Source organism: Elephas maximus, chromosome 6 (assembly GCF_024166365.1).
Source record: "Elephas maximus indicus isolate mEleMax1 chromosome 6, mEleMax1 primary haplotype, whole genome shotgun sequence".
Classification (NCBI taxonomy): domain Eukaryota; kingdom Metazoa; phylum Chordata; class Mammalia; order Proboscidea; family Elephantidae; genus Elephas; species Elephas maximus.
In genome coordinates this window covers 104523560-104549352 of record NC_064824.1, presented here as the reverse complement: position 1 = coordinate 104549352, position 25793 = coordinate 104523560, and the positions used below count along the sequence as shown (strand labels likewise).

Below are 25793 nucleotides of genomic sequence, written 5' to 3'. Positions count from 1 at the left end.
GCTGGAGGTTTGCAAAGTTGAGAAGGTAGAGTGTTGACATGTTGTGGGGTTGTTAACCAATGTCGTAAAACAACATGTGTACTAACTGTTTAATGAGAAACTAGTTTGTTCTGTAAACCTTCATCTAAAGTATAATTAAAAAAAATGATTATTTAAAAAAAAAAAAAAGGTTGGAGGTTCGAGTCTATACAGAAGCACCTTGGAAGAAAGGCCTGGTGACCTTCTTCCACCAAATCAGCCACTGAAAACCCTGTGGGGCACAGCTCTACCCTGACGTGCACAGGAGGGGTCGCCAGGAGTTGGAACCGACTGGTTTTGTTTTTTGTGATGGAAATCAAGCAGACAGCTTAAAAGAAGTACAACAGTTTCTGCCCCTCTTTCTGCTCCCTTTTTGATTGCTTATCCGGGAGTCAGCTTCCTTTGGGTTTAGGAAGCAGGGATTCAGTGGACAGAGATGGGAAACGTGGATCACCAAGGGGGATTTTCTAGGAGCCGTATTTAAATATAAAAGGTAAAGCATGACCCCATTTCAGGGGTCACAGTAAAATCTTTAGAGACTCTAAACACTGACAAGATTATGCCTCTCAATCCCATGTAATCTGAAATAAAAGCAACATTCAACCATATAGTAATTGTGAGAAAGTTCGACCAAGTTTTGCTTTTTCTTAGGAGGATTATTTTGATTTTTAAAAGCATACAAAAATCAAAGTCTTCCCAAAAGGTCTTTTTTTTTCTTATTTATTTGGTGCCCCTGCTCTGCCGTTGCCACAAACCATGCTGGCCAGCACTAACCTGCAACTTGACCTCTCAAGTTGGTTGATAACCTAAACTGGCTTTGCATCTCCTGGTATCCCTAGGTTCACCTTGACCTTCTCTTGCCTCCACTGCCTTGCTCCAGCTTGATAAAATTGTAACCCTTACCATGTGTCTAGGAGCCCTGGTGGTGCAATGCTTAAGCACTCAGCTGCTAGCTGAAAGATTGGCAGTTTGAACCCACCAGCGGCTCCAAAGGAGAAGGACCTGACGATCTGTTCCCACAAAGATTACAGCCTAGGAAACACTAGGGGGCCGTTCTACTCTGCCCTATTGGAGCCTTATAACTTGTAATCAACTCAATCACATGTCTAAGCCCCCTGGATCCTATTGCCCACCTTTCCCTTACATAGCACGTTATGGCCACACACAGATGGCCATGTCCCATCTTCTCCTCTAAGATGCCCTCCTCCCAGGTCTTTACTCATGACCACACTGACCTGTCTTGAAGATCTCGTAACGCAGGGAGAAGCCTGCCCCTTGCCGGGCATAGTCAGAGGTGAACTTGATGTAGAGTACAGAGCCAGAGGAGATGATGGTAGGTGGGGCGATGTTCCCACAATGCTTTCCCAGGAGGTCTGCAGATTCACTGTCCCCATCCCGAATTTCAATGAAGTCATATCTAGAGGGTGGCACAAAGGGACACATATGAGAAAAGATCACTCTTAAATAGGTGTCCCTGGGTGGCCCAAATGTTTAAGTGCTTGAGTATTGCCTGCAAGGTAGGAGATTCAAACCCACCCAGAGGCACTCAGAAGACAGGCCTGGCGATCTGCTGCCGAAAGGTCACAGCCTTGAACACCACATGGAGCAGTTCTGCTTTGCAAACATGGGGTCACCATGAGTTGGAATCAACTCATGGCAACTAACAAGGAGATGAAAATGACTATAGTCTCACTCTAGCTGCTGTTCTCTCCATTCAGGTACAGATATTCAGGTGTTTCAGATTGATAAACAAAGGGCACTTCAGGTTTGCTTGTACAGACTGGCAAAAATAGACACAAGAAGTAGAATTGCTTTATTAAAGCCACAGGACGTATGTTAGCTAGATTTTAAGGCCTTATCTCTTGCCCACATAAGAGCAGTAGCATCATTCTATCAAAGATCTCAAAAAAAAAAAAAAAACATTTTTCTTCCTTCAGTAGCACCATTTTTATTTTTAACATGATCTTTATAATAAATCTCAGTCTCTCCTTTTTAGCTCTGTGTTCTTACAAGCTTCTTAACGCCTTTGTGCCTCAATTGTTTCATCTGTAAAATGAGGATAAGATGAGGGTTGGGATTGAGAATGGATGATAAAATGTACGTAAGGTGCTTGGCACGGCATGGTGCCAGGCACACAGGGGAGTTTTGGAGATACTCCTTTATTGTCCTGCCCTCCCCCCTTTCAATTTTCTCTCTTATCTTTCTTTCTTAGTGACAATGACTCCTCAATCTGTGGGCCACCTCCCTGAGATGACTCTGCAAAATTCACATCAGCAGGGTCTAGTCAACAACACGTTTTTAAAAGGAATCAGCATATTAGATAAGGCAATAAAAACCTTTCTCCAAAAGCAGGGGGTGAATCCCCAGGGACCCAGCATCTCTGAGCACATAACTATTAGCCTCAGCAAGAGGCAGAGCAGGCTGCCTCCCTAAGCTGAGGTCTGTATTCATTTCATAAAGTCGAATTGGCTGAGGGTGCGCCGGCCACCTCGAAGACATCCCTGGCTAGGTACATGGGATGACACACACCGAATGCGCCATTTTATCTCCACAGACACACGTTTCTCAGCCTTGGTGTGTGCTCTGGCAATCTTCATGGTGCTGTGTTTGTGTTCCCCTTCTCAGCCCCCCGTTAATACTCCTGTCACAACTGCTTAGGTGGGAAACTTCTTCCCCAACAGCTCCCTCCAAAGTACTGGCCACAGTAACATTATTTACTGAAAACCATTCATCTCCCTCTCCCTCCCTCTCTGTTTATTTATTTTGCATCAACCTGTTAAAACAACATGCAACAAATCTTTTTATTAAGGGTAAAGAGAGAGGTTAGAAGTGCTACCCTCCCTCGGATGCTGCCCGCCTGGTCCTGTTATACACACAGGGGCTGTGGGAGCTGGCTGCCTGCAGGAGAAATGGCTTGTTTAAGCTGCAGTGGCCTGAGGCCTCACTTCAGCCCCCGGGAGCCATATTTCAGATTGCTCAGCCACTTCCAAATAAATAGGCCTGCGTGGAAGTATAAGGAGCGGACCAGCATGAGTTCATTCTTAGACCCCAGAGGGCTGGAATCCTACAGTCAAAAGAAGCGCTGAAGCTGGTTAGAGTCTGGGCAAGATGAGATTGGCAGTGCTTTCCCCCAGGAGCTCCAGAGAGATGGTCAGAGATGGCGAAAGGCAGCGGGGGTAGGGGAATCTGTTGAGGTCTGTGATTTCAGTGTGGGCGATGCTGCTGACTTTCAATCATGTGCCTCCTCAATTTCAAAACAAAAGTGCAAAGAAACTTAGCTCATTCTCAAAACAAAACAAAACCCTGAACCTTCTGGAAAAACCCCTCCTTGCAATTTCCACATGAGGTGATCATGACTGTCCGATCACTCCCTACTGAGTCATGGTGATACCCTAACAACACACTCAAAGGTTGAGAGGCACTGTCACCTATAGTCATTGATCAAACTTTATCAAATTCACCTGGGATAGGGAATTCATGGCCCTGGGTAGATGAGCCCCAATTCTAAATTAAAGCTGAGTTTAGATCCCAGCTCGGCCACTTGCTAGCTGGGTGCCCTAAGGCAAGTTACTTAAAATTTCTTAGCCTCAGAAATGGGGTAATAAGAGTAAACTGGGGGTATTCGAACCTTTCTCATAGAGTGTTGTGAGAATTAAATTATGTAAATAAAATCTAATCTATATAAAAGTTTATCACACAGCCTGGCACATAGTGCGTGCCTAATAAATGTTAACTGTTTTTCAGAGTATTATAACCACTTGCCATTGAGTCGATTCTGACTCATAACCACCCCATGTGTGTCAGAGTAGAACTGTGCTCCATAGGGTTTTCAATGGCTGATTTTTTAGAAGTAGATTGCCAGGCATTTCTTCCAAGGCACCTATAGATGGACTGGAATCTCCAACCTTTTGGTTAGCAGCCCAGCACATTAGCCATCTGTACCACCCAGAGACTTCATGCCTATTTCAGAGGGGAGGAGGCTGGGCCATGGGCAGCAGAAGTGACTTGCCCTTGGAGACAGGCTGAGTGAGTGGAGGCACAGGATATACAGCAGTGTAAACCTGTCCAAACACCTTGGAGGGCATTTGGCAAAAGGTGACAAAGCTAATACGCACATACCCTTTAATCCAGCAATCCTACTTCTAGGAATTTTTCCTATGAAAATAATCGGACAATTTTGCAAAGATGTATCCACATCTTTGTTTATAAAAGCATATAAAAAAATAAAAAGATGTTTTCTTTATAATAGCACAATGTCTAAATGTCCAACAATAGAGGGCTAGATGAATAAATTTTGGTGTATTTAGAAAATAGAATACTCTGTATTTATAATAAATAGTGCCACAGGTCTATACTTTTTAATTAAAAAAGTCCATGATATACTATTAGATTAAAAAAAGCAGATTAAAAATTTTGTGTATGTATATGTCATAGCCACCCCAGGTGACAGAGAGAGCTTCCCTGTATAATGCTTTCTAGGCTGTAGTCTTTACATAAGGAGCTCTCTATGAGTCAAAATCGGCTCAACGGCACCTAACAACAACAACCAACATATACATAAACATGCACATACACACACATATGTATCCAAGCATATATGTGTGTATGTGTGTGTGTTTTTCTCGCATGTATGTACAGAAAAAAGCCTGAAAAACTCTACACTAAAATATTAACAGTGGTGTTTGGCTGATGGAAAAACTGGTAATTTTTACTTTCTTCTTTTCTGTTATCCGAACTGTTTATGATAAGCCTGCATTTATTTAATAAACCAAAATGTATAAAGTAATAGTGCTTCTATTAAAATATGTTTTAAAGGAGAAGAGCCAAGAAAAAGAATTCAGCTCTCATGATTTAGCTGGTGAAGTAAGCTCACCCTCATCATCATCATCACTGCCATCATCCATCTCAAAAAGTCAGAGTGAAGATTAAGACACAGTCCTCAAAGCACGCTCAATGAACATTTAAAAAAAAAAATTTTTTTTTTTTTTTAAAGATCACCAGGTAGCTCCAGTCCTTGTATTACCAGTTTCTTTAGGAAACTCAGGAAGGACAAAGAAAAGCTCTGGTATCCCTCTAGCTTCTTCATCAGAAGTGGGAGCATTTTATCTGGTTGCCTAATTGCCCACAGAGAAATTTAGGGGACAACAGAATCAGCAATGAGGCTACCCGACCTATGTCCCAACTACATCCATCTACAAGCCTGCCTCAGTGTACTCAGTAGATGTTGTTGTGTGCCATTGAGTCGATTCTGACTGTCATGGATTGAATTGTGTCCCCCCAGAATATGTGTCAACTTGGTTAGTCCATGATTCCCAGTATTGTGTAATTGTCCACCATTTTGCCATCTGATATGACTTTCCTATGTGTTGTATATCTTATACAATGTTAATGAGGTGGGATTAGTGGTAGTCATGTTAATGAGACAGGACTTAATCTACAAGATTAGGTTGTGTTTTAAGTCAATCTCTTTTGAGATGCAAAAGAGAGAAGCTAAGAAAGAGACATAAGGACCTTATATCACCAAGAAAGTAGTGCCAGGAGCAGAGTGCGTCCTTTGAACCTGGGGTCCCTGCACTGAGAAGCTCCTAGACCAGAGATGATTGATGACAAGGACCTTCCTCCAGAGCTGGCAGAGAGAGAAAGGCTTCCCCTGGAGCTGGCACCCTGAATTTGGACTTCTAGCCTACTAGATTGTGAGGGAATAAATTACTTTTTGTTAAAGCCATCCACTTGTGATATTTCTGTTATAACAGCATGAGATAACTAAGATACTGACTCATAGAGACCCTATAGGACAGAGTAGAACTGCTCCACAGGGTTTCCTAGGCTGTAATCTTTACAGGACCTGATCGCCAGGCCTTTTCTCCTGGGGTGTGGTTGGTGGGTTTGAACCAAGGACCTTTCTGTTATCAGCTGAGCACATAACCATTGTGCCACTGCCTCAAATCCTTTTTTGTAAGGAGGCCAGCTGCAAATACATCCTTACATATCTACAAACACATATAGTGAAAGGATGCATTTTTTTCCAAGTTTCATATAATCAATCTTATTAAAAATTTTCTCTCAGAGCTTGTTATTTAAAAGACTGCTCTGGTGAATCCTTTTGTGAAGTAAATAATCTGCCTTTACTTGGACTTCTTAGAAAAGCTGGATTTTCCTATCAGGTTTGCTTTAGGGGACAGTGACCCAGAGTTCCAACTGGCAGGCTGAAATCCCCCTCCATGCCCTGGTTCTGCCTTGTGGACCAGCCCCACTTAACCACATGATCTCCCGGCTGGGCTTTTTGTACAAAGGGTACACTCCAGTGACATGCTGACTTCATACAGAATGTCTCATTTACCTCCTGTGTGACTGACTCATTTGGGGAAATTTTTGTTATTAGGGATTTGCTACAGCTGAAGTAAATCTCCTTAGAAATTTCAGTGTTGTCAGGTTAATTTGTGAAGAGCTAGGAAGCGGCTTAGGAAATTTGTGGCCTTAGAATAAATATGGCTTTGCATCTAGGATCTAATCTTCAGTGTTTGTTTGATGAAGGAATCTGGGATACAAACTCAGCGTCCACCCCAACGATAGTCAAGTAGGATAACCTGAAAAGCTGCCCTCCTTAAAAAAAAAAAAAAATTATTCATTTTCCAGATGGAAACATAAACCAGCTAACAGACATATTAACTATTGTGTTTGCATTTCATTATTCATAATCTCTCTCAAATGAAAAAATTCCTTTCAAAGCTTTAACACTACCTCTTATTATTTTATTTTTTTCTGAGCTGAAGTAGCCATCTCTTCTCTTCAGTTCTTTTTTCTCTTTAAAATTGTTCCCCAGGTGCCTTTTTTACCTTTCTCTTCACAGATTCCGACATCTGCATGTTGCACATTTGTCTAGAGAACGTCTTCTATACTTTCTCTCTCAACTTCAAAGTCTTAATTTCTCTCCCCAAACCCACATTTGGGGCGTGGGAACCTTGACGGTGGAATTAATTTTAAGAGTCCACGGGAGAGAGATGAAAAAGCAACAATCTCATCTCTTCTTCTCATCACTAGGCAAACATGAAAAGAGATTTTCTAGTTTCCATAACTCTATTCAGGCTTATACTTCCCAGCAGGGTACCAAAGGCCAGGGTAACCAAAAGAACTAGTGCTAGAAGACTCACCAAGCCCAGGCCCTTCACCAGGGGGAGAAACGTCTAGCTCCTCCAGAGCCTACCTTTGTGGATGTCACATAGAACTGCTTGTCCAGTGGTTTCTATATCATAGAGTACTTAGATGCTCTGAGTAAGACAGCTGGGCCAGTGCAAATGGTTAACACACTCGGCTGTTAAAAGGTTGGAGGTTCGAGTCCACCTAGAGGTGCCTTGGAAGATAATCAGCCATTGAAAACTCTGTGGAGCACTGTTCTACTCTGACACACATGAGGTTGCCATGAGTCAAAATCCACTCAACGGTAACTGGGTTTTAGGTTACCCATCCCATGGAATTTGGATTTACGAATCAGAACACACGTGGCCAAGTCCTGGTGTCATTACTCTTGCCAACCAGGCAATGCCTCCTTTCATGCTGCTCGCACCATAAAATATTGAAGCCATTACATTGTGTACATGCCACGCTCCATCCAGCCTCCAAGTCTTTGCACTTGCTGTTCCCTCTGCCTGCAATGTTGTTGTTGCTGGGTGCCGTCGAGTCGATTCTGAATCACAGCAACCCCATGTGACAGAGTAGAAGCGCCCCACAGGCTTTTCTTGGCTGTAATCTTTACAGATCACCAGGTCTTTCTCATGCAGTGCCGGTATGTGGTTTGAATCATCAATCTTTCAGTTAGCAGCTGAGCACTTAATCATTGCACCTGACTGCAATACTCTAACTTTTTCCAAGGCTGGTTCCTTCACAACTTTCAGGCCTAAGTGCAATTTCATGGCCTCAGAGATGCCTTCCCTGACCATCCTATCTCAGATCCCAAGCCTTTATTCTCTATCTCACCATCCTGTTATTTCCTTTGCAGCTATTATCATCATCTGTAAAGGTTTTACCAGGGGCAAATTAACCAGTAAGCAAAGTACACACAGGCTTAATTGTGTTTACTTGCTAATCTGCAGTGCACAGTTTCACCCACGTGAAACTGTGCACTACAGATTAGTAAGTAAGCAGGAGTAAGCCCGTGCGTACCTTGCTTATTGGGTAATCTGTCCCTGGGTCATACTGATATACTTGTTTATTTGTTCATGATCTGTTTCCTGCACTAGATGGTAAGCATCATGAGGGCAAGGGCTTTGCCTTTCCACTTCTGAATTTATAATATTACTTGGTGCCCGGGCACATAGTAGGGCTCGCTACTTATTCTGAGTGAATAACTGAATGAAGAAATTGACACTGGGGCTATCTGATAAGAAATTGCTTTCTCGGTCGACTATTCCCGGAGGGTTTGACATGTTTGGCCCATTTTATACCCACTGCCTTTGTGTTGCAACACATCCACTGAGCTATTCTGGTTGTATCTGGAAACCAAAATGTTGGCTCATGACTCAAAAACATGAAATATAACATTTTGAGGGGAAGAAACATCTCAAATCACGCTGACAGCATTTTCACTATTAGCGGCAAACAAATCAACTATAATTAAAATGCTGTCAAAGTGATTTGAGATTTTTCTCACACTTTCAAAGTTCCATATTTCATGATTAGATTATCCAGGCCACAGAATTTATCACCTCCTGGAGTGCCTTTCTTCCAGGAAGCTCAAAGGCGTCTACAAATGCTATCTTATTAATCCTTACATTAAAACCTGCGGGGAAAATAGGAGGGAAAAACAACACTGTCATGTCCAACTCCCCAAAGAAGCTGCCGGAGATGCCAAGAGGCTGCAGGTAGGTCTATATAATGCTGAGTTCTCTGGTCAATTCGGGCCCAAAGCTAGGCGGCCTGTTTCTGGGCTCACTACCCATGCCCTGCCTTTATGAAGGGTAGGGTTTTTAAGAATCAAATTTCATTTCTTTGGGTTTCTGTTTTTCATCAGTACCATCCATCTAATAAGAAGCTAGTATGAAGTCCCTGTCAATAAGCCCCGGTGGTGCAGTAGCTAAGTGCTTGCCTGCTAACTGAAAGGTCTGTTGTTCAAAACCACCCGTTGCTTCAAGGCAGAAAAGATCTAGCAATCTGTTCCCATAAAGATTCCAGCCTTGGAAACCCCACGAGGCAGTTCTACTCTGTCCCATAGTGCTGCTGAGTTGGGATCTATTCAACGCCAACAGGTTTGGTTTGGTTTTATGGCACCCCTGGGTGGTACAAATGGTTAGCACACTCAGCTTCTAACTGAAATGTTGGAGGTTTGAGTGTACCCCAAGGTGCCTCCGAAGAAAGGTCTGGTGATCTAGTTCTGAAAAATCAGCTATTGAAAACCCTAGAGAGCATAGTTCCACGCTGATACACGTAGGGTCACTAGGAGTCAGAATCAACTGGGTGCCAACTGGCTTTAACTGCTAATTTCAATGGAAAGAGCTCACATCTATTGAGCATGTACTATAGACCAGCCCCTGGGTTTGTATGTTATTTCATTGAATCCTCACACCAGGCCCTGTTAGATTCACATTCACCTGCAGATGCAGAAACTGAGGCTCAGGGGTCAAGAGAGCTGCCCAAGGTCATATGACAAGGAAAGGTGAGAGCCAGGCTTTAAGCAAGGTAGTCTCAGTCCAGAGCACACAAGTCTCACCTCTCCTTTGCAGCACTGTTATTCATATCACCACACCAGTTCTCTTTTGATAATTATTTGCATTGCATATTTTTTTCCAACCTTTCACTCTCAACCTGTTGATGTCTTTGTGCCTAAGGTATATCTCTTGTAGACAGCACATAGTTGGGTCATGTTCCTTTGTCTCATTGTTAAATGAGATCTGAGAACAATGAAAATACTAGATTGCCACAGCACAAAAGCATTAGAAAGTACCAGGTGTAAAGAAACTTCTTGGCCTCTGGTTTTCATAAAATGGACATACAGAATACAAGACGCTTGATAGAATCTTGTTCTTTTTTTTTTTTTTTAAATTTTGTTTAGACAAAGCCTAAAGGACTTGCCAAAATCCATAAAACAAATCATCAGTTGAATCAGTGAATTGATTTGGAATTCATGGTTTCAAGACTCACCCACTAGAAATCTAGCCTGTAAGTGTTCAGATGGGATACCATATTAATGTTTTTAAGTGTGGTATTTTTATAAGCACATACACACCCGTATGTGAACATATGGCCCCACAGAGTGAGGAAACTGTATCCTGTATATTTATAAGCTCTGTATAAGTACCATCTACAGCATTTTTTTTTTTACAGCACATATTCTTCAGTCCATGGATTTCCAGTAAGATCCATACATGAGTTTCAGTAGGTTAGGCGACCTCTGTAATTATATGCAGAAATTTTGCCATGTTTGTGTATATACACAATTTCCTAGGGAAGGGATCTATGACAAAAAAATCTTAAACCACTGTTGCACAGAAATATATCTGTCTATTACAGTGCCACATACATAGAAAAGTGTAGTGTGTGGGCTTTGTTGGCAGACCCACTTAATTTCCGGCACTCACTAGCGGTGTGGCTACAGGCAAGGTACTTAATCCCTCTAAGCCTCAGTTTCTTCATCTATACAATGGAAATAATAGTATTCCCCACCTCGTGGGTTGGTTGGAAGAATTGCGAAGGTACATAAAGGCCCAATGGGTGCCAGATGCCTTAGAAGTGCCTAATAGATATTGGCTATTTTTATTATATGTATTTGGGGCCCTGGTGGTTAAGAGCTGGGCTGCTAACCAGAAAAGGCCAGTGGTTTGAGTCTATCTTGGAAACCTTATGGGGTAGTTCTACTCTGTCCTACAGGGTTGCTATTGAGTCAGAATTGACTCGATGGCAGTGGGTTTAATTTTATTCTTATTATCAGTGTTCTACAAAATAGGGATGTCTGCTTTAGAGGTTAGAGTTTATAGGGAGAGAAGAGTCACATACACATGACACTCTGGAAACCAAACAAGTGAGAATAAAATGGGATGTCAAAGTTAGAGGTCAAACCTGTTGCTGTCTCAGAGTGACCCTAGTCCATATCAATGCCCCAAACCTTGGTGCTAGAGGGTTGTTTCTAAACCCCGCCCCCCCACCCCACACAAATCCATCAACAGTGCTTCAGTAACTTTCATTTTTGAGGTTTTTATTTCAATCTCGTGTTTCAGAGTCCACACTCTGGAACTGGCCTGCCTGGCTGGGTTCAAATCCAAGAACAAGTGATTTAGGAAATAATACTGGAGTCATTATTCCCTGTCCTTGAGCATAGAGAATGTGACCCAGCTGAAGCTGGGCTCACAAGGACTCACAAGGACATATCAGTTGGTCCCTGAGATAAAGACAACAGGTATAATAATCTTGGAAACTATCTTTTAGGGAACCTTTCACATAAGCCAGAAAACAAAAGACTTTCTACTCATCATTTTCTATTAGCATTTAGTGAAGAGAAATTTGTTGGACCAATGAAGACCCTCCTGACTGTCAGTTACTGAAACTTGTACCAATGATCGTTGAGAAAGGTAATTCAAAATGTAGGATCCCAGTTTCTAGCCAATCCATGAAAAGGTGAAGCCTTCAGTGGTTTTGCCCATTTGTAATGTTAATATATACTGATGACTATAACCTTCCTCGGACTAGGGCAGACATGGCTGGGGCAGCACGCAGGTCTGTTTTCCCATTCTTGCCTATTCTGTAACATTCTCTGGACTCTGGCAGACACGGCTGTGGCAGCATGCTTGTCCGTTTTCCCATTATTGTTTGTTTTGTAATATTCTCTGGGCTTGGGCAGACATGGCTGTGGCAGCATGCTTGTCCATTCTCCCTTTCTTGTTTATTCTGTAATATTCTCTGGATTTGGACAGATATGTCTGTGGCCGCATGCTTGTCTATTTTCCCATTCTTGTTCATTCTGTAATGTTCCTTGGACTCAGGCAGACATGGCTGTGGCAGCATGCTTGTTCTTTTTCCCATTCTTGCTTACTCTGTAATATTTCCTTGGATTTGGGCAGATGTTAGCTCTGGCAGCATGCTTGTCCGCTTCCCACTTTTGTCTTTTTGAATATATGCCGAAGAAAACTTTCTTTTGGCTTTACTAAACTTTGTGATGTTTTTCCCCCTGGGACACAAGGTAGCCAACCTCCCAGCAATTTAAGTTAAACTACATCAATGGCTTAGCACAGTGTCTGGCACAGTAGGTGCTCAATAAATAGATGTCAGTTGTTATTGCTGCTACTATCATTATTCTTTGTTATCTAACGCCAAGGCCTCATACAGTTCTAAAACTCTATGTTTGTGTTTTTGCGTCAGTGCTAGGTGCCTTTTTAGGAGCGGCTGTTGGAAGTTTCATTTTCCTCCTTCGTTTCTTCTCACCACAAAACTTTCATATTTTGAGTTTGGTATTCACCACCCCCTTGCAGCCAGGGTCACCAGGGTCTTTCAGAAGGGAGGAAATCTGACCACCCAGCAAAGGATGTTCGTGGGGAGAATAACCCAAAACGAACGGGAGGAATTATTCCAAAAAAACCTTGAAGGCAAGAAAATGGAAACTACAAATAACATCTATTTATAATTGTTGCTTGTTTTTCCGCAGAAGCCCTGGGATGATGGTGAGGGCCCCAACAAACTCATTGTTCCTCGTGGAGCAGGCTGCCAAGAATGCCTCTCACTGTGAGGAAGGAGGCTGCTCCGGACAGGTTGTCTGATGAGTCTCACTGAGATGAACGTCCAGAGAATTAAGGGCACACAACAAAGTCCCCACCACATCTCCTCTGACCCTCTGGTTGAACTCCACTTGCCCTCTTGGTGCCCAACCTGGCTCCCCACAAGGCTCATTCCTGAGGCTATAGGGCCCTGGCTCTGCTCAGCTCCTGGGCAAGCAGGCCCTCTGGAGACAGGCTTGGATGGAATGCAGTGGCTTATGTAAGAAAGGGTTTTCAAGGCAACCAGTACCAATGTGAAATTTAAAGCTTTGTGCAGGCTGTTTTCAGTGTGACTGTTGGGTCTTCCTTCTGCCTTCTGTACCCATTGCCACTGAGTTGATTCCAACTTATCAGAACCCCATGTGTTGAAGAGTAGAACTGCTTCATGGGGTTTTCTGGGTTGTAATCTTTATGGAAGCAGATCGCCAGGCCTTTTTTCTGCAGTGCCACAGGAAGGTGGGTTCAAGCCGCCAACCTAGGAGTTGAGCACAAACCATTTGCGCCACCCAGGGACCTCTGTCTGCTGTATGCATCTATAAAATCCTCACCTTCTACAGTTAACTTAACGGGCCCCTTGCTAGTATTTTGTAACGATACCAGAGTAGGAAGAAGTTAAGACTGGGCCATAGTTTATTTCCATTTGTTTCTGCCTTGGAGGCAGCAGCAGCTGCTCAAAAAGGCCTCCAGCAGACAGGTACTTGGGTGTGAACATGAATTCCAGCAGTGCCAGAGACTCATAGGACTCAATTGTCCTAAGCTTACCTGGGTCGATCAAGCTGTCATGCCTCAGTTTGTGTCACCTCATAAATGGGAACAGGGACCAGGCCCCTGTGCCTCTCAGGGCTGACTGGAAAGTGCATAAAGCAACTGGCAGCCACTGAGGGAAAATCAGGGCACATCCGCCTGGGCTGTGGTGGGCAACAGTGGTCCTTCACTCTGCCTGGTGATGGTTTCCTCCTGGACAGACACTTCCTAACCCTGGTTCCCAGAGGGTCCATGTGAGAACAAGTCATAACCTCCCATCTGTCCAAAAAACGGGAATGGAGGTACTCAGGCACCAGGGACTCAATCACCATGTCAGCAAAGTCCTCTTTGTTTTTCTAGAGATTTCGGCTCCTCGCCATTTTTCTATCCTTCTTTGCTGGCATCCAGTCTCCATAACAAAACTTGGAAAACACAAAACTTGTCTGAAAAACAGTCCATGCAGAAATCCAAGCAGGGGGCACTTTGAGGGCTGATGGGCCCTGTTCTTGGGTTTCATTCCCTCAGAGCTTCAGGTTACAGAGCCCGGAGCTCCTTCTAGTTCCAGGGGCAAACTTGTCACTGCTGTGCAAAAAACGCATGGTGATGGGCTTCTACTAATGTCTCAGGCAGGAAGGGGCTGCTGCCATGCCAGAGTGGAGATTCTGAATATAGCACTCAGTGGCTAGTCAGCTGAAACGGCTTCCGCCTCTCATACCACCACTCCGTCAGTGTGCTCCATGGCTGTGCCCCGTGCAAAAGCAACCCAGTACACACAGAGCACAGTAAAGCAGTTGCCTCTCCCATTACAGAAATGAGCCTTCAGTTCTGAAAGAACTGGTGGAGGTTTGTTGGGTGTGGAAACAGCAGCTGTTTTTGAATGCTGGGTGTTCCTGGCTGGAGGCTCACAAGACCTTTGAGAAACATGTCTTGAAAGGACACCAGCTTCTACAGGAAAGGCAATCAGGTTGCAGGAAGTCTTCAGGCAAGATGGGAGCAGTGTGACTCAGACCTTGAAGAGCTTTTCTTTGTCCCACAGCCATAAGCAGACTGTTTGCTGCTAGCTGGCTGGATGGCTACCATATTACAGTGGCTAGCACAGCCCACCCAGTATGTGAGGAAACATTAGTACCAGGGAGGAGTTCTGGGAGCCCAAAAGGGCTTTGGGGTGGGGGAGAATCTACACGTAGAAACTTCCAGAAGAAGAGTCAGGACCCCAACCTTTAACCCAGTAGCCAGCCCTTTGGCTTAGACTAAATGCTGTATTTGCTTGTGCCTCATTTCCCCAGCAGATAAGACCAAAAATAAAGTAATAACAACAATACTTTCTTATTCTCCTGCCACTCTCAAAGGGATGACACATACGTAAATCACTTTGAACTTTTAGATGAAAGGCGCTCCATAAACCCGAGGTCTCATCAACTGTAATTGTTACGGTAATTATTTTAATGATAATAATGATGATAATGGGAGATGGGGGGGGGGCGTGGAGAGGAAACCTCCTACCCCAAGACAAAGAAAAACTCTTGGGTTAAAACCTGCATCACGATTCCTTCTGCTTCTAGCTCTCAACTATTTCTTTCAAACTGCCAATTCCTGGGTTGAAATATTATTTACTCCTTTCCTTTCCAATAAAACAATTATTTGTTCCACCATTTTCCCTCTCACTCACTCTCTGGTGTCTAGCTTCACCCTGACAGCTCAGCCATGGACTGTTTACACGTCTTGCTCACCCTCCAAGACTCTGGTTCAGCTCCGTTGACACTAAAGGCAGGAGAATTCTCTCCGTGTGAGAAATCAATTACTTCCACTGACACTCTATTACTAGCCCTCACTTCTTCCGATTCCAGATGGAGAGTGAAGGTGGTGGTGGGAATGGCAGGGAATTTGAAAGGGCTGGGGGGAGGGGGTGAGGAGAAGGTAGATGACAGGGAGGCAGACAGACTATTGACTGAGAGTCAGGCCTCCAGCTTTGTATTTAAAGACACAGAAAGCTCTCTCTCTCCTTGACTGCCCTGTCGGAATCCGGAATCCGGAGGTGACCACTTGGCAGAAAGAGGCAAAGAAGGGAATGAAAAAGAGAAAAGGAAAAGGCTTGTCAAGGATATCTAAAGAAATCAGAGAGGGTTCAAATACCTAAGCCCTGGGATGGCTGATGACAGCTCCTTGGCAGACTGACACACGTATAAGGAGGCAGCTTGGTGGAGTGGAAAAATTGAACATGATTCTAAAAATTGACTACCTGTTTTCAAATCCCAGCTCTACCATCACTATCTGTATGAATCTCTCAGGGCCTCAATATCCCCATCTGTAAAATGGAAGTAACAGTCACAAAAGGTCGCTGTGGGAGTTAAACATGAAAATTCTTAACACATCTCCTGACGCATGGCATAAGGGCAATAAATGTTTGCTATTATTGTCCAGGAGTTCCTGGGTGGGGCATATAGTTACTACACGTGGCTACTAACTGAAAGATGGGCAGTTTGAGTCCACTCAGAGGCATCTTGGAAGGAAGGCCTGGCAATTTACTTCTGAAAAAAATCAGCCAATGAAAACCCAGCACAGTTCTACTCTGACACATATGAGGTGGCCATGAGTCAGAGTCAACTCCACGGCAAACAATTTTCAGTTGGTATTATTGTCTCACTGTCAGTTCCTACAAACCACCTACAAACATATAGTTGAGTCTGTAACGGGGCGCAGCAGAAAAATGTACAGAGACTGCCAAGATACTTGGCCACAAAGCTAGGGGGAAAAGGGCCCAAAACATCATGCAGATTTTCCTTTATCACATGGAGCCCTTCGCTGTCCTCCAAAACCTAAGTGCCCAACTTACATGTTTTTCTTCCTTCTTCTTTTATGTTTAATTTTTATTTTGACCCAGCTAACATTTCTCAGGGAATGTCCTTCTAGGAAAAAATTTTGATTATGTAAATCAAATCCAACCGTCTACTTTGCAATCAACTGAGATGAGTTGTGAGCACTGGGTTCCATTATGAAGGACGAATAGGGAAGCTCTTTTCAGGAGGAAAGACAAGGGCAACTAATATATATTTTCTTCCCTGAGATGATTTATCTGGGCAGAAGTAGAAGAACAGAATTAAATTATCTCTTGAGTCTCTCTTAATCCAAAGGTTTATGTTCTCCTGCCACTAAAAAGGAAAAAAAAACAGAACTTTTTTTTTCTATAGGACTTATAACTATAGAAAAATATCCACATCCCTTTTTAGAAAAATCTCACTTCTTTACTTGGTTTATTTCCCTTCTCCTTTTTATCCCTTCCATACCTGGAGCTCCCACTGAATTTCTTATGACAAACTCTCACACGGTGTAATTAGATGAGAGAATTACATGGAGTTACATGGGGTGAGATGCCAGCCCTCTGGGATCTCTGGCTTCAGAGAAGGTGCCAGATTTGAGAGGCAGAACAAGCGGGATTATGTATTATAAAATCTCAAGTGATTTCCTCAATCAGAGGATAAAATGCATTGTTAAAAAAGGACGTCCACAGTGAAGCTTGTATTTGGACAATCATGGATGGCAGCATTGTGTATTTGAAAACAAACTGCCAAAATAACCGTTGTCCTAACTGCTCTTTAACCTTGGTGGAAGGCGGAGGACAATCTGTGGGTTGTTTTTCCCCGCTTATTCGGCAAGCTGAAGTTACTGGGTGGAGTCCTTGGTCAAGGTTGGCAAAGCGTGGGGTCAGCTGCCAGCTGAGCTCTCGTTAGCAGGACTGTTTCCATTTATTGCACCATGTACCTGGAGGTGGATCTGTTTCTGTCGTTAAAACGGTTGTTGCAATCCAGAAAAGGATTACTGCTCCTCAGTTCCTTGGTGGAATCAGAATATTTCTGTGGTTTGGTGGGTGGTCCATCCTTAATAACGTTAGGCGTAATCAACCTGAGGGTCCCTTCTGGGCTCAAGATACCCTTGTGAAGCACAGAGAACTCTCGCTCTGCTTTGCAGGATTTCCAGAGACTCCTCTGGACCCTGCTGAAGCCGCGCCTCCATTGGGCAATCTGGCCTCTAGCCCTATATTGACAGGGGAGAAGCTCCTATTCAGGGAGAGTTCTGTGTAGGAGTGCACGTAAACTGACGAGAGGAGCTTAATCCAAAGTGTTACCTGGACTTTTCCAGGCCAAGCCCCACTTTCAGGCATTAAAATGAGGGTTTCTGGCCATAGAGTATGTAACTACAGAGGCCCTGGCCAGGGAGGGTGGGGGCAGCACAGAGTCACCATAATCTCAGTCTGTCCTGCTTCCTGCCCACAGACAGCCCTTCTCCCTAAGGAGATGGTGGAAGTCGCCTGGCCAGGAAACACATTAAATTGCATTGCTCAGGCATCTCTTCACTGGGAAGGAGGTTTGTATCCACAAGTCACAGGGACAGCCCTTCTAACTCTATCCTTACAACACACACACACGCACGTAAAACCTCTGCCCTCAAGTTGATTCTGACTCACAGAGACCCTATAGGACAGGGTAGGACTGCCTCACAGGGTTTCCTAGGCTGTAATCGTTACGGAAGCAGACTGTCACACATTTCTCATGTGGAACGGTTGGTGGGTTTGAACCACCAACCATTCAGTTAGAAACCAGGTGCTAAATCACTATACCACTGGGGCTCCTTGGACAACATTCACAGGGAAAGAAATTGAGTGCAGCCGTGTTCCCTTACTGTGGTTCGCAAAGGCATCAAACTCTTTCACCTTATCTTTGAGTAGGCTGCTCTCTGCCTGGACTACCTCTGACACACACTCCCCCTTTGCCTGGGTAACATCTTCTTTAGGATCCGGTCAGGCATCACCTCCTCCAGGGAGTATCCCCTGATCTCCCCAGCCTAGGTAGAATACCCATGTTGTGGGCTCACATAATATGCCCATATCACATCCCCAGGCATGGGGTAGGCATTACAGCATAAAAGGAAAGAGCACAGGTAGAAAAGCAGGGTACACTTGCTTCAATTCCCTTCCCTGCCACCTCCAAGGTGGGACCTTGGGACTTCTTTGAGCCCAAGGTTCTTCATCTGTAAAGTGAGAAGAGTACCAGTGACTTCAGAAGTTTTTGTCATGAGGATTCACTGAGAAAATATCTGTAAAGTGCTTAGCAGAGTGCCTGGCTCATAGGTGGTACTCCAGATGTGGTAACTTTATTACCAATAACCATCTTTTCCTTGTCTCCTCTCACCCATGTCCACCTCTAAACTCTATGAGGGCAAAGATTATGATTTACTAATTGCTGTATTCCCAATGCTATCACCGTGCTTGGCACATAAACCCAAACCCATTGCGTTCAAGTTGATTCTGACTCATAGCGACTCTACAGGACAGAGCAGAACTGCACCACAGGCTTTCCAAGACTTTAATCTTTACAGAAGCAGGCTGTAGCATCTTTCACTAGCCGAGCAGCTGCTGGGTTCAAACCACTGACCTTTCAGTTAGCAGCCAAGCACTTACACCATTGCACCACCACGGTTCTCTGCTTGGCACATAGATATTTAATAAAGATTTCTTGATGAGTGAATGAATGATCTATTGCCATTTTGTTGATGAGAGGAAGTCACTGAGAGGTTAGTGACTTCCATAAGCCTGTGTCCTATTCTCCTGCCCTCATGGTTATATCATAACACGGACAAATAGGGAAGACATATCTGTCTGCCTTCCAGGGCTGGTTCATGGCATGCTGAGCTATGTCCTAGTATCTCAAATGTGAAAAAAAAAAAAAAAAAATCACTAAAACAGTCATCTGCACACACCTGCTTAGCAGCCACCAGCGCTAGGTGCTCTAAAAAAAAAAAAAAAAATTTTTTTTGCACAGAAATGAAACATGTGGTCCCTGCCCTTGGAGCAAACCCATTGCTGTGGATTCACGGCAGCCTCAGGTATCAGAGTAGTACTGTGCTCCATGGGGTTTTCAATGGCTGATTTTTCAAAAGTAGATCACCAGGCCTTTCTTCCGAGGCAGCTCTGGGCGGACTTGAACCTCCAACCTTTTGGTTAGCAGCCAAGGATATTAGAACGTTTGCACCATCCGGGGACTCCCGGATGACTTAAGCAAACTAAAAATGATGGCCTTGAGTTGCACTCCCTTGGAGCAAAGTTTAGACCCCAGAAACTTCCCAACAGATAGGAAGTCCTCCTGAAGCAAGATCAATAAACACAATAAAAGAGTTAAATGAGTAAGAAGAGGTAGGTTTTTGGGAGCAGGTATACTGACAACAGGAAGTGACAACAAGAGTACTTATAGAAAAAAAGAAAGTCCCAAATTTTCCTACAGCAAAGCACAAAAATGATAACACAGTTGCTAATTTATTGAGCATCTACCATATGCAAGGCACAGCAATCTTGCAAAGTAGTTATTACCATCATAGTTGGACAGATAAGGAAACTGAGGCCTGGGAAACTGTACAGCTGAGGAAACTGAGGCCTGGGAAGTTTAAAGGCTTCAAATCTAAATCTGCCTGATCGCAATATGACATTACCGGGCCTCTGTCCCAAAAACTGATGTTTAGAGCTAGAAGCCTGAATCATTAAGAAAAAGCTGACGCTCCTTAATGTTGGTTTTGTTTAAGAAGAAAGGGAAGCGCAGCACATGTTTTAGAAGGGATGAATCAGGAATCTTGGAAAAAAAGAATGTTTGGAACTTTAAAGGACATTTTAAGGTATCTGGAAAGTTCACTCCGATGCCGCATCATTCTTCAATGATAACGGTAAATAGATGTTGCACAGAACTTAACACACAAAATCACGAGAGTTGCTTCCTTATAAGGGTTTTTGCTTCACCAATATTCTTTCGCACCTTCGTGGAGGTTTTTGGACTTTGTGAAATGTCTTTCAAGGTACCCATCTGGAAATTACCAATTCTTAAAAGAACCCAGACTCTTCATTTTGGTTTTACTCTGTGGAGCCTCGCTGGGATGCCACACCTGGTTCAGGACTCATGAATCAGCTGTGCATCATATGCAAGTCAGCGTTTTAAAAAAAAAAAAATACATATATTTTTCATTTCAGAAGTGGAAAAAATGCTCAACTTTGTGTGTTTCTAAAACCAGAACATTCAGCCCGTTGGCTGATGACTCAAGGGAAAGGCCTCTGTCCGGCAGCCGAAACAGCAGCATCCTCGTCACCACCACAGGGATGGAACGGCTTCTCCCTGTGTGCCCAGACAGCCTTGAGGCCTGCCCTTTTGTCCCTCGGCCACATGAACCCAGCAGCACCACAGTGGCCCCAGAGCAGTCTGTGGGTGCTAGGGGCTGGGATCTCTACAAGTGGCTGGAGGGAGGAGTCAGTGGAAGCTCACCAGAGATGGTGGCCTTGGATGGCACTGACTCAGGCAAAGCTGAGGCTTGTGAGTGAAATTTTCCAAGCAGACAGCAAGTTTGAATGGAACAAAATGAACAAGTGGCGGTTAAGGGGAAAAGGCTGTCTGGGGCTTGATCAGCAACAGCCTCGACCTTTGGAATGTAGATTTCAAGGTACAGAGAGTGAAGGGTTTAGGGGCCACTGCCCTGGATAATCCTTTCCTATCCGGGCCTGTTCCCAGCTAATGGTGCTCGTAGGAAGAAGTGAGGACAACACGAGGGCAGGCATGCTGACCACTGCTCTTCTCCCCAGCTGGGATGGCCCTTTTTTGTCTGACTTTCCTACTCATTTCCTCTTTTTGCTAGTGTCTTCCTGCTATGGTTCTATCATCAACAGGACAGTTTCGGCAGCTTTCTTTTGGGAAATATCCACCCTATGAGCATGGAGAGCCAAATCCAATTTGGAACACGCACCTGAAATCAAAGGGGAAGGAAGGGTAATTTCCTTTCATAGTTAAGTGCCTTCCAAACCCAGGAGCTCCCATGGAACAAAAATGGAGTACAGGAGAGAGAGGGAGGGAGGGAGAAAGAGGGCAAGAAGGAGACAGAACTTCCAGGACTTCAATTAGATTAATCGCTCCTTTCACAAGAAAGTAAAACAAGGCAGTGGGGGGAGAAGCCAATTTATTCCGAATGTAAATGGCCAGGCAGCAATGTGAAAAAATACCTGGAAGAGGGAGAAGCTGAAGGAGCCGGATATGTCTTTCTAAATACAAAAGTTAATAAGAAAGACAAAGGAGGAGTGGAAGAGGAATGGAGGAGGGGAGGGGAAATAAAGGACAGGATTAAGTAGTTAAGGCTTAACCCCAAACAGAGCCTGAAGACTGGGGCGTTGGGGGGAACGCACCCCCCAAAAGATTTTTTCTGACCTTCCTGATCTTCTAGGTACAAGTCAGAACCATGGGATGGGGCAGTAAGGAGAAAAACAGGAAGCCACTTAGCAAGGATGATAAATCAGAGGGCAACCTGCGACTCACTGCTTCCCCTACTCCAACTTCAGGAAGAGGCAAATTCTTTGTCCCTTCTGTTGTCAGAGGCATGATGACGGGGCTGAGCCCTGTGAAGGGAACAGTCACCTTCCAGCCCAAAGCAGGGCAGGAGCAGGATTTTCTGACCTTTCATAGTTCCTAGCATGTTTTCAGCCATGCTCACTAACTCCCGAATTTTCCCTTCCGAAAGCGGCACCTTCCCCCTCTGCCACCATGAATACACATAAGGTGACCTCCTAGCAATTTCCCTGGGAAATCTGCTGGCATAAGCATAACAGGATTTGGCCCTCAGTCGAGAGAGGTGCTTAGTCAAATTTCTCTGAGCTCAGACCCAAGCTTTCTGTACATTAGGCTTCAGTGTGTGCCAACCCTCTGCAGCCCAGCCAGAGGAACCAGGACAAAAACACCTTATGTATAGAAGCTCTTTGAACAGAAATATTTGGTCGAGTTCACTGTCAGGGACTAGGAAGCCTGCAGATGTTGGGTAAATGTATCTAGTGTGTGCATTTCACTGAGACAAGGAGGAACTGATGAGTTACCCTATGTTATCCACTGGGTCGAGGGTGGATCTGGGATTAGAAACAGCATCGTATGACTCTTAGTCACATGAAGCATTCATCCGGGAAAAACCCCTCGCTTTTCAACAAAGACTACCTCTTGTTAGAGGAAAACCATTATGTAGGTGCAAAGTAGTCCTAAAAAAAGTAGTCCTAGGAGGATAATAATGGCATCAATTCACTGCACCTCACAGTGTAGCATTAGTTAAAGAGGGGCCTTGTTTCCTTCACAAGGAAGCCAAGGGCCAGACCTAGGCCTGCTCTGAAATATGTGCTAGGAGTTTTGCCTGCTCCTTGCACCTTTCCCGCCAGCTGGCCTCCTTTCTGAATTTTCAGTACCTCACTGCCCTGGTTACAAGGAATGCTCAGACTATTTACTAATCAGATGGGAGTGCTGAATGCCCATTGGAGCAGTGGCACCTTGCAGGTGCTTGTTTGGGACAGAACATGGTTGTTGGTGCATTCTTTTCTGCACAGAAAGCTCTCGCTTTTGTTTCAGCGAGGGAAGACTTTAAGATCACGCCCATCAGTCAGCACAAAAACCAGTAACAAAAACCTGTTGCCTTTGAGTTTTTTTTTTTTTTTTTTCAGTTAACCCTGACTCATGGAGACCCCATGTGTGTCAGAGGAGAGCTGTGTTCCATAGGGCTCTCAGTGGCTGATTTTTTGGAAGTAGATCGTCAGGGTTTTCTTCCCAGGTACCTTGAGGTGGACTCAAACCTCCAACCTTTCAGTTAGCTGCTGAGTGTGTTAACCATTTGTACCACCCATGGGTTCCCAAACGGTACACGGGGCACCCATAACCTTGGCATTCCAATGTGGCCTGCTCCCCTGCCTTAACTTTTAGGGGCCTTAGTGCTAACACGACCTTTCGAAAGCATTCATAAACATCTAAACGTCCACTAGGTATCTCCTAAGTCTCACATTTCCAAGGGGGCACAACTGATGTAAGACCAGCTGCATCGCCTCAGGTAACTTACTCAAGCTCTGTGTTTCAGTATTCTTACCTGCAAAATGGAGCCAGTAATGGCAACCATCTCCCAGGGTTGCTGGGAGAACTAAATGGATTAACATTTGTAAAGCAAATAGAACAGTATTTGTTAAATAAATCCGCAAGACCAGCTTTGAGATTCTAGCCTGTGCAGCACAGAGATCAAGACTCAGTATGAATCGCTGACCTACTAGTATAGACTTGGATGTTTTAGTCTCTCTTTCTACAAGGAAACCAGCTGCCTCTTTGTAAAACAACAGCCTGATTATCCAAGGCTGGAAGTAGAAGAAGCCCCTGCTTGGGATTTAGCTATTGTTTCATAAACCAGGCTGGTGCTGTTCCTATATGTGGTAGCAACAGTGGAGAATGGGGAGATCGCCAATGAAAGGTAAATCGCAAAGTTAAGAAATGGGGTTTTAAAGTCCAGCTTCCTGTCACCACATGAAAATTCTCCCTCCACCACCAGGGCGTTATTCTTTACACTTTTCACCCAAGTAGGCAGTCCCCAGGTGGTGCAAACTTTTAAAGCACTGGGCAGCTAACAGCTATCTGAAAGGTTGGAAGTTTGAGTCCGCTCAGAAGTGTCTCAGAAGAAAGGCCTGGAAATCTACTTCTGAAAAATCAGCCACTGAAAACCCCATGGAGCACAGTTCTACTCTGACACACATGAGGCTGCTATGAGTCGGAACTGACTCAAGTGTAACAGGTTATGGGATCAACTGGGCCTCTTTTTCCCCATGAAAGAGAAAGTCATGTTGAAGTTTTGCTCTATGATCAAGACGTACCAGTGGTTAGTGGGTGCTGGGGCAATGGGTGCTGACGTTGGGTGGCAGAGGGAGCAGGAGTATGGGGGGGACAGGTGAGCAGTGTTACTCCCACGGGTACCACAGGGGACTGGGATAGTGCTTACTTGCAGTCGTGCTTCTCGATTTCAAAGTGAGGGTTGAAGTTGAGGACGATCTTCTGGTTGGGTTCGGGGGCATAAACAATCCACTCGCAGTTCTGGTGGGAGGGATAATCCTGGGGATAGCCTGGGGAGGTGATGTAGCCAGCATCCTTGGAATTCAAACGACCCCCACAGGATGGGTCTGAAAGAGAAAGCAAACAACCTAAGAACTTCAAACATGTTACAGCTTTCTCCACACACCCCCACCCCCCCGCCCCGTTTCTTTTTTCTACCAGTGGCCGATTAAAACTATTTTACAGACCTTTTATGGCAGTCCGCAAGGCTAACCTACTTAGTCATTCAGTGGAAGAGATATTTCAGCTCATCCACCCCCTCAAAACACACACACACACACACACACACACACACACTCTCTCTCACTCTCCAAATGAAAATATTCCAGAAAATGGTCATAAATATTCCCAATTACATGGTCTGAGATTAGAAAAACAAGAAAGCTGCAAATTTAACATGCTCCCCTGCCGTTTCCTGTCTCCCTTCTTTGGCCCATCTTCCCTCTCTCGTTCAAACCTTCCATCTCTATCTTTATCTCATAAATCCTTCATTTTACTCTGTGTCTCCCAGGCCAGCCCAGGCAGCCAGCGGTACAGGCTCCAGGAACTGACAATAGTGGTTTTGTGGTGCCGACCCACAAGCGAGCCTGGTAACAATTACATGTGAGACGGAGGAAGCACTTTCAGCTTTGGGCCAGAACAGGCCCTGGAGGGTGATTTTCAGCATTTTTTTTTTTTTTAAGAAAGAAAAAGCAAAATCTCCAAACATTTAATTTTCCATAAACCACAAATTCTATTTATTATTTCATTATACACCAAGTGGAAAAATCTGCATTGGAGAATCCACTGGCTCCAACTTCAGAGTTTTGACAAAGGTGCTTTGTGCCGAATGGACTCCTGTGTTGTTTCCACGCTTTTCTGCTCACTGTCCCTCCTGCCTGGACACCAACACCAGAGTGTGCTGCTGCTTTACCCAGCTGTCACCAGCCATGTGCAAGGTGGCTGCAGGGGAGTAGCTGACTCTCCCCTTCCCAGCGGTACCTGGCTAGAGGTTAACAGCACCATGTGGGCCGGGAGGGAAGGGGACGATCTTAAAAGGCAGCAAAGGTGGGTGATGACATTTGAAGACGCTCATATCTTTGGGAATAAAGTTCTATAGTCCCCAGGAGGGGTTCTTGGGAAATGGGGGGTTTTGCTTAACACCGCAGCAGAACAGAAGACAGGAAGGCACGAGAGACATGCAAGTATTCAGAAGCCACTTGGAGACCTTCCTGAGATGTATGCCTCTCTTAGCATCAATCACGATTTAATATCGCCATCTGCATGGAACAGCAAGGGCCCGTGAATTATGTATTACGGCTCAGCAGCCACCCTCCAGGATGGGGTCTTTCTCCTGTGTTCCCTCTTTGAGGCAAAGGGTCATGCATTTTTTAACTCT

General features: G+C 44.5%; 1 protein-coding gene across 4 annotated transcripts in view; it reads right to left on the bottom strand.

Annotated features, from left to right (window-relative positions):
• The window catches only part of NRP2 (neuropilin 2), a 129993-nt gene that overhangs the window by 88748 nt on the left and 15452 nt on the right, over positions 1–25793 (bottom strand). For all 4 annotated transcript variants that reach the window (XM_049888925.1, XM_049888926.1, XM_049888927.1 and 1 more), the window contains exons 2-3: positions 24306–24483; positions 1254–1435 (exon numbers count right to left, since the gene is read on the bottom strand). In XM_049888925.1, coding sequence (XP_049744882.1) covers positions 1254–1435; positions 24306–24483 — 360 coding nt within the window. The remainder of the gene's footprint in view (positions 1–1253; positions 1436–24305; positions 24484–25793) is intronic.